Source organism: Pygoscelis adeliae, unplaced genomic scaffold (genome assembly GCF_000699105.1).
Source record: "Pygoscelis adeliae isolate BGI_AS28 unplaced genomic scaffold, ASM69910v1 Scaffold38, whole genome shotgun sequence".
NCBI classification, from domain to species: Eukaryota; Metazoa; Chordata; class Aves; order Sphenisciformes; family Spheniscidae; genus Pygoscelis; species Pygoscelis adeliae.
In genome coordinates, this window is record NW_008825614.1 from 2052637 (window position 1) to 2061945 (window position 9309).

General features: G+C 39.3%; 1 protein-coding gene across 1 annotated transcript in view; it reads right to left on the minus strand.

Annotated features, from left to right (window-relative positions):
• STK38L (serine/threonine kinase 38 like) overlaps positions 1-9309 on the minus strand; it is a 22324-nt gene that overhangs the window by 3072 nt on the left and 9943 nt on the right. The window contains exons 9-13 of the mRNA XM_009332812.1: positions 7919-8036; positions 7373-7496; positions 4415-4510; positions 2667-2758; positions 797-968 (exon numbers count right to left, since the gene is read on the minus strand). Coding sequence (XP_009331087.1) covers positions 841-968; positions 2667-2758; positions 4415-4510; positions 7373-7496; positions 7919-8036 — 558 coding nt within the window. The 3' untranslated portion in view covers positions 797-840. The remainder of the gene's footprint in view (positions 1-796; positions 969-2666; positions 2759-4414; positions 4511-7372; positions 7497-7918; positions 8037-9309) is intronic.

The following is a 9309-nucleotide window of genomic DNA, read 5'->3' on the forward strand; positions in this document are numbered from 1 at the left end:
CCTGGAAACTCTGCCATCTTTACAGAACTTGGGATCAGGGAAAAAAAAATGCCCTTCTGTTAAAAATCTTTATCATTTTTATTCAGATTCCTTTTTTCTTCTGAAGTCGCCAACAGGTATCATCATCTTAAAATATAATACCCATCAGCTATCATTTAAAGCAGAAATACCACTAAACAGGTCACAGGGACTGTCTCACCACCACACAGAGTGGAAAAAGGAAGAAAGAGAAGAAGGGATGATCGGCTGATAAAGCCCTCCACTGGGGAGGAGCGAGGGTAGTCAGGGTACAAGTAGGCCCCACAGGACACTGCTATTTAAAATAATCCAATGTTGCCACACTCATGGGGTATCTGCAGACCACAACTGGAACACCCTTGAGCAACTGCTCAGAGAATTTTGCAAATGTGGGCAATGGTTTTTTATACTGCATATCTAAAACCCACCAGGTAAGCAGTATAAGAACAATGCTGCATAAAATGATATGTTTTACTCCTGGGTGGATTAGATGGTTTACAGTACAAACAAAGCCACAGTACAGAGAGGCATAATTAACCGTTATACACACATAGGCAGTGCAGTTATAGGGATGTACGTTCCTTTTATTCCAGTACCTTTGTATAATAAAGTTAACAAAAATATTCAAATATTAAAAAAAAAAGCCAGCTGGCACTGCCAACTAATTCCTGTAGTAGTCTTAGAAATCCTAATCCTGTAGAATTTCCTTGTGAAATTGATGCGCATCAGAGTCAATGTATTGATAACTAACGCCAAGCGGGTCTGGTGATGCAGCTACCTGAGGTTTGTATTTTTATTTCTTTTGTGGGTTTGTGTTTTGTTTCACAACTTCCCGGCTTTCATGTAGGAAGGGATCGAGCCACGCTGCGTGAGCCCTTCAAACCTCTTGTAGGTATAATTGAGGAAAACCCAGTCTTTGGATTTGTAGTCGGGTTCCGTTGTGTTTGGCACTAGAATTTAGAAACAAAAGTAAAAACAAAACAATTAAAAACAGCACTGCTTCTGAGAGGACTTTTCACAGAGCACTGACATAAACAGCCCTGAACTCTTATTTCTCTAGTCAGCAGAAATTCCTTGAGGAAATCCTGTTTCTCATCGCGTCAGTTGCCTTTTGTCAGTGGTCTGAGAAGAGTTATAATTTCAGCATATCTCTCTAAAGTGGAAAAAGGGTGTTGTTTTTTTTTTTTTTTTTACTATGTCTACACACCATAACAGGCTCCCATACCTTGACAGGAACCCCTAACACACCCACAGAATATACAATTATGAAAAACATAACATTTAGGATGCTCCATGCACAACAAACACATATGTACATACTGTGTTATCCTCACCACAAACAAAAGAAAAAGATATATCCAAGTTCTCCCAAGAGAACTACACATATCATGCACATATTATTCTCCTAGGACTTCCTACCTGCTTATAGCTTCAGCGAGACTTGTACAGCCTCCTTTTATTTTATGAACAGCCCACGTGGCTGGTGTGCTGCACACGGACATTTACTGCAGCGGGCTTCTACATTTAGCTCTCTGGTTGCTGCTTTTAGAGTTCTATAACAATATTTTCAACTCAAGATGCCAAACACACGGATATCAAAGTTTGTATTTAGGTATCTAGATGTACAGTAACATTTTCAGTGGGTCTGAAATGCCAAAATCTACTTGGCGTTATCCAAATATGGACTTAAACAGCTTAACTTAGGCACTGGAGATTGATTGCTTTTGCATTAAAAGGACAAACTTCCTTGCCATTAAATAAAAGCCATTTCAGAAAAAAAAACCCCAGCTTTTTGATAATTCTTATGGTTGTTAGCACATCTACACTTACCTGTCATCAATTAATCATTGTTATATATCTGCCTATCTTTAAGCCATTAATAATTAATTGAAAACAGTGGGAGCTGGGAGAATTTGGCATGTCAGAGAATCAAGCCTTTTATGTATAAAAATTTCCTACTACTTGCCAATAGAAATTAACAATTAAAAAAAACTTAAATGATTTGCAGAGCCACTCAGGTTCATAAATCACTATGTTAAATAATCATCTGTCTGAAAATTTTTGCCCACAAATATGTGAACATTTATGTTTGGCCTGAAACTCAAAAGTCACTAAAGATCAAAAGCAAATCAGTGCATAATGTTTTACCAGAATTTTGGTTAGACAGACTGTATGGTAGAGAACTGGACTGTTTTCTGTGCTCACTGTATATGCAAACCATTTTTACTACTAGATTTAACTGTTAAAATCTGTGGGCTTTTTTTTTCCCTCCAAAGTCCTAAGGAAGTAGAAGTTATGAGTGATCATAGGTTTACATTTATATTTGAAAGAAAGTCTCTAGATCAAGTCTGTGTATTACCTTGATTAGGGTATCAGGAAAATGAATATAAACCACAACAACAAAAGCATCTGTGGAGTATATAAATCATAGAATCATAGAATCATTAAGGTTGGAAAAAACCTCCAAGATCATCAAGTCCAACCGTCAACCCAACGCCACCATGCCCACTAAACCATGTCCCTAAGCGCCTCATCTACACGTCTTTTAAATACTTCCAGGGATGGTGACAAGTATTCTGTCTATGTCTATGACAGAGTATTCTGGCATGTCATAGATAGAAATCTGGAATTTACAATGGCAGCCTCACCTGGCTGTAAAATATCAGATTCAGGAAATTCATCGAAGTTGGAAGTGTCATCAATACTTTTGATTTCTATAGGGATTGCAGCTGGTCTTTCCCTGCAAATAGAAATAAATGCCAGAATAGTGAATGCTAGGAAAAGATACATTAAGTTCTGGTTTTAACTTAGCTTTTTACAGTTACAACATCCCTTTAATTTAAAGCACAAAGGTTCCAGTGAGTCCATCAGAGATGTATCTGACTTGCCTGTTTGCTGACATCATGGGGAGATTTATTGGTTTCCTATCTAGCATTAGAATCTTCTTGGCAAACTTGGGGAAAACATAATTTTCCCATTAACTGAAACAGCATTCCACACTTATCTGTCATATAGCTATCGCTACAATCTTGGTTGTCACCAAGAACCACTGCGGTTACCTTCGTTTCATAAACCCAGCCTGCCCAGCCAAGCAGGATTTTACTTGCATTTGGAGCCATCAGATGTGTTGCTTTACAATTCCGGCGCTCATCAGCCTGGACCTCATCCAAATACCTTTCGACTGTAGCTCCTATTTCTGACACTCAGTTGCCAGTATCTGTCATCCAAAATGAGTTGGCTCTGACATGTTACTGCTTTATTAGCTTAACAATTAGGCAGCCCTTTAAGAAGTTTGAAGGTGGCTTTCGAAGTTGCTTAAGTGATCTGTCCCACGAAAGCGTTCAAACTGGAACACGGTACTGTGGGAAAGTCATTAATTTACACCTGTAAACTTATTACAGTTGTAATTATTACAATTACAATTAAATCCGCTTCTGGGTGGAACAGGGAAACCATTTTGCCAGGTTGCCAAATGTGGCATGAACAGATATATTACTGCTTTTGCTGCTTATTAATGTCTCCCACACTGAAAATATAAGTTAAATGAGGCTTTGTGCACCAGAGGAAATGAGAAGTGTAAGAGCTGGACAATCACACGCCCACAATATGGATTTTCATGTAGAAAACTGCAGTATTACTGAAAGAGCAGACTACCTCAAACCTGAAAGAGCTGAACAGTAACTTTCAGTTGAAATGATGGCATCTGTGGGGCCACCAAAGTCTGCTCTAAGGGTGTTACCACTTTGAGTACGTGCAGATGTAGCTCAGCAGCTGCAGGCACAAGCTCAGGCTGGAACTGCACAGCTGCCTGGGCCAGGTGCTCTACCCAGGCTTGGCCCAGCAGAATTTGGCCACAGAGCCTGCGACTCTGAGGTGAGTCAGTGCCTCTGCCCAGTGCTCTGTAGACATTCTGGTTCACTCAGGTGTAGTATCTGCAGCGTGCAGTAAAGACATGCCCTGTGTTTTTCTCCTGCTTGCTGCTTCTCCTCTTCATTCATCTATTTCCCCTGCATTTTTAGAATAGAGTTTGCTTTTCTTGTGCTCCTATTACAAAGTCAATTATAGCAATAGCTGCAGAGCCCATTACTACTGGAAGAAGAGCTCTCTGCTGGTATCAGAGCATATACATCAGGAATAACACAGCCACCCTACCACAATTTCTTTCCATCCTGGGCACTCTTGGGGCATCTCAAGACAGTTAAACTCTGATCAGATCTATGAATGTCAGCAAGGCCTGAAAACCTTCGCTGTCACCCACCTACTGCCAGTAGCTGCCTTTTGAAATAAAAGATAAATTGGAAGTAATTATCCTTGACATCATAGTGCATAAAATTCTTGCTTTCATGGCTTTTATTCTCTCTATAAAATGTCTGTGTGTGTATGTATATATACGTACCTGATATGTCCCCAGTCCACTCCTTCAAAAAATGGATGACTTTTTATTTCCTCTACTCCATTACTACCAATTCTATTTTCTGAGTCAATACAAAACCTAAAAAAGTGGAAAAAATAAAGGGAATGTTACAATAAATGCAGACAGAAACAACAGCAAATAAAACTGCCGTGGTATCCTGTATCAGGAACTTGAGGAAGTTCTTTCAAATTGTTCCATCGCTTGGGGTAACGTAAAAGCAGCCCGTTGCATCTAGGAGGGAAGGGAAATAGTAGAAGCAGAATATTGTTAGAGTCCCAAAGCAAAAAGCTATGATGACAGTAACTTACACCTTTTCTAAACTGTTGCATCCCCATCTTCAAGGTTTGTGAAAAGTTGCTGCAAGCTCTAGCCTTGTAAGATTAGTTTGGAGTGGAAGCTTAAGTCCCTACCACTGAAAACTCCTCTGCACGTTCTCAACTATTTAAAATCCATGTTTCAAAATCAAACTAACAGGAACAGATACACTTCATGAAATAGGACTACTCTCCGATGTCACACTTTGGAACTACAATGAGCCAGACACATTCAAAACATGCCATGTCCCTATTCTCCCTGTCACCCCCGCTTCCCTCTCCTTAGAGGTCCAGGTGCTGGTGGTACAAAGACCCAAGGCCTACTTCTGATATGGCCCAGGTGCATAACCTTGGCTCAGACTCCAGAAGAAATTGTCAATTTATGAGAAGCAGCTGTGAGAAAGTCCATAGAGTCAAGTAAAAAGAAAAAGGTGAAACTAGAGACAGAGATAGGATTGCTGAGATGAGGACTGTTACCTGCTTAAGTAGGCAGGAGGAAAAACACCAACAAGGAAAAGTATAAAATCCTAAAGAAAACAAAATAGGGAGGTAGAAGCTCTCCGACAGCAACTCAGTGACATCAGGGATTTGTTCCAGGGAGCAGCAGAGGCTGACCCTTCTCCTCTGGACTGACGCCTGCCTGGACTGATGCCTAGCTGGCTGGAAAAGACTCTGAAGTATGTCGTCAAGGAGATGGTGAGCATACCAATGTTGAGCCTAGGAGTTCATTAAATCCTAGCTATCTTTTGTATGCGTTAGCAAAGATATAACTGCTTTATATTTTTACACTGTCCTTGCAGTCTCTTTGAGGATGGCAAAAGGTGTCAACAGTGACACGAAGAGGGAGGTTTACAATAACAGGAAAAAACGCCCATGTCAAACAAAAAGCTTGGTCTTGCCAAGTGTGGAGTCACCTGACGACCTCCTGGAAATGGGGAGTACTTGGTAGCACAGGGATGTGGGCCTCCTGTTGCTCTAAAAGTCAGCTGGCCTTTGTTAAATGAAATCCCGTTTGCCTAAATGAGCAAAGCCTCTGGTTGTTGATTTAGTTATCCTGATCTCATAATCTCTCCACACGATCACATCATCCAGATTCCCAAGGCACTTTTCACATCAATACATTGCAATACAAAAAAGGTCACCTTCTTGCTAGTTAGTGAAATTTTCAGCAGGTAATTTAGTAACATAGCAAGTTAGGCTATAAACTGTCTCCAATTACAATCTGTAATGTTCTTTTACTTGTAGTTGGGTGTCACTTGGGAAAAAAAACAAACTGCTTATATTTCCACTGCAGCCCAGCCAGTTGGTTGATGCCAAGTACTAACAATAGACCTCAACCCTTGTAACAACAGTTAGCCAGACCAGGTCTCAGGATTTGTCAGGCTTTGAACCTGAGCTTATTTTAGTTTGGTTTTATCTGTATCCATAAAAATAAGGAAACTTTAGCTTTGTCTGCAACTTCCTTTAAGTTGAAATATATGTTGTCTAACTTGTCCAAGCTGTATTGGGCAAAGTACCCAATGGCCAGGTGTTTGTTGTCTGACCTGCTGTTTTGACCTCATTTTAGTAAGTTGTCTATAACTAAAGATGTTTTACCCTAATTTAAATCCTTCCATATATGAAGAAAAACTAATAAATTCAAGTTAGTAATTGTATAAGTAAATTCATGAGCAAGCTATGTTAACAAATAAACTGCCTGAAATATCTAAAAATGCCCCAAACACAGCCAAGACTGAGGAGGAAGAAATCCTCAGCAGCAACACCATACTCTTTCCAGCAAAGATCTCGGGATGCTGACAACATGCAGGAAAGGTTAAGCAGAACACTAGAGAAATAGATACTGAAAACGTACTAAAACTGTTATACACAAGCTATTAATGAGGATTAGCAATAATTAAATAATTTGAACTGTTAGTATCACTGTAACTGGATTAAGAATAACTGTTTGTTGTATTTGTTATGTTTGTTGTATGCTACTGGAGCACTGCTTGGACTCATAATAAATTCTAGTTCTTGGCTCTGTCTATGAAGTACATTCCCCTTTTTGCCTGTAACAAAATTGTGTAAGCTTGTAATACTATCTTTGGGGAAAAAATAATAATAATAATAAAAAAAAAAATCAAAGCCAAAAACAAAAACCCCTCCAAACCTCCCAGGACAAGAGAGCATTTCCGCCTGACCTTGACACCAAAACCCCTCGCAAAAACTTCAATGCAAACTGAATGGATTAAAAACTGTCATTTTGGAAAAAGTGAGTAAATCCAAAACATCCAAAGATTTCTGTTCAGTGCATTAAATGCTGGCGAGTGGTTATTTTCTAGTTCCCTCTGAGAAGAGAAAAACTGTGTGTTAATCACTTTTTTTCTTCTTTTTTTTCAGTCTGCTATATTTCTCCTAATACCGTGGTACAAATCAAGATTATTACAGCTTATTCCTTCATGTTAAACAAATGGCAAAGGGAAAAAGACTAAAAAAAAAAAAAAAATAAAATCCATCAAGGGTGGCGACACAGAAGAAACCAACTTTTCCTCCAATCTAAAGCTTCCTTCATGCAGAACGGAAAGTTAACCTAATGGAAGACGACTATGTCTGGGTGAGTGGCCAGAAGTGGGCTTTCGTTACTGACCTCAGAATTAAATCCTTTGCTTTCTCTGAAATGGGCACCTCTGGAGGAAATACCAACGTTTCTTTCCAGTTCATAACTTTCCTGTAAGTCTCTTGCGGTGTTTCTGAGCAGAAAGGTGGATACCCTGCACAAACAAATAGAAAAATTAACAAGCTTTTCCCAGAAGAGGAAAGTGACCTGGGCCTCTGCTTTTGCCACTATGACTCCCAAATCTAACAAGTAGTACTAGCCAAAAGTTTTCTTTTTTGTAATGCAACATTAAAAGCTTATTTCGTTACTTCCAAGTAACGAGTCTGAACTTCAACAACATTTAATAGTGAACAGTTGTTCACTGAAACAACTAACTGAGGCATCATCTCTTGCTGTCGTCTTGGAAAGGTGGGAGGACTTCAAAGTTTTCTGGAAGCTGAATTTCGGGCTTACTTCAGGCAGAACTGAATGAAATTCTGGTACCTCCACTATGCAGGGGATCAGACTTGGTGAACTAATGGACCCTGTTACCTTTGAACCCTTTGAATAATTCTTAAGTTGGGGTCTTCAACATACCTATTAGCATTTCATACATAATCACTCCCAAAGACCACCAGTCACACAGCTTGTTATACCCAGTCTGCATAAATACTTCTGGTGCAATATAGTCTGGGGTTCCAACAGTAGAATATGCCTGGAAAAAAAGAATGAACTCCTTAAAAGATAAATACTAGGTTTTTACACATTGCAAAACCTTTTCCTGGGGATTCACATATAGGATCTTGTTATTTGGATGGACAAGAATGCTTAATTTGAGAATTCACAGTATCTAAAATCTCAAGAACACTATTCTTTTACATGGGTAAGCACAGAGAACCTTGAAAGTAAATGGAAATCATCCTCCTAAATGTGACAAAATCATAGACTATTCCCACTGCAATACCAGAAAGTCATCTTAGCTAAAGTTTCAGGTAGCCGCATTACTAAAATATCTGAAAAGTCCTGTTGTTGTAGTTGTTTGTTTTTTGGTTTGTTTTTTTTTTTTTAATGGGATAACCAGTGGTAGATTCCCATGTGTGACACTCATGATACACTAGCTGTTCCATGCATTCCCTTGTCTTTATTGCAAAATTAATTTGAGCTCTTACTGGACCCAGGCTCCATCCTTTTAGCCATTTAAATGTGCAGCCTAGATGATTCTGGCTAATGACTAAATCTTGAGCTATCTGGGAATTTCTCTTTACTGCTGGAAAGTTGTGCATGGGGCGGGGGGGAGGGAAAAAAAAAAACACCCAAAAACCAACAAAAACCCACAAAACCAAAAAAGTCCACCAAAACCAGTTTTGCCAGAAAAATCTTTTACTTTCATTTGTCTGACCAGAAACAAAATACTTCATTTTATTGAACAGAGCTGACACATTTAGTTTTGAACCAATGGAAAACCAACAATATGGCTCCTTTTCAAATAGTGTTGATACAAGTTGTCATTTTGGCCTTTCATTCTCTCTGTTGGACTGTCTCATGATTCATCTAGCTTCACCACACAGTTCTGCCATGTCAGTCCTTACTGACCTGGAGATGTAGTCTTTTCAGGGATCTAACTCCAAGCAGGAGTAAGGGTATGAAATACAGCCCCTATGAGGCAGCATGGTTGCAACGTAATCTCATTATGTCTCATGAGGAAAGAAAAAACAACCCAAAAGCTTTTTGGGAATACTGCAGCATACCACTTTTTAAACAGAGTGTGCAAAATAAGAAGTTCCAAAATTTGAAAACTGAGGCTTTTGCAACTGCTATTTGGTGAAAATCACGAGCGGGGCTGAAATTCTGAAATCTCTTGGCTGACAGATACTTTCCTTTGATTCGGTTAATGCCAGAGCTCCCTTTATTACTTGACCACTCTTCAATTTTAAACCCAGGCTGCAGCACTCCAGTGCCAATACCTTTCACTGCCTTTCCCTCATATT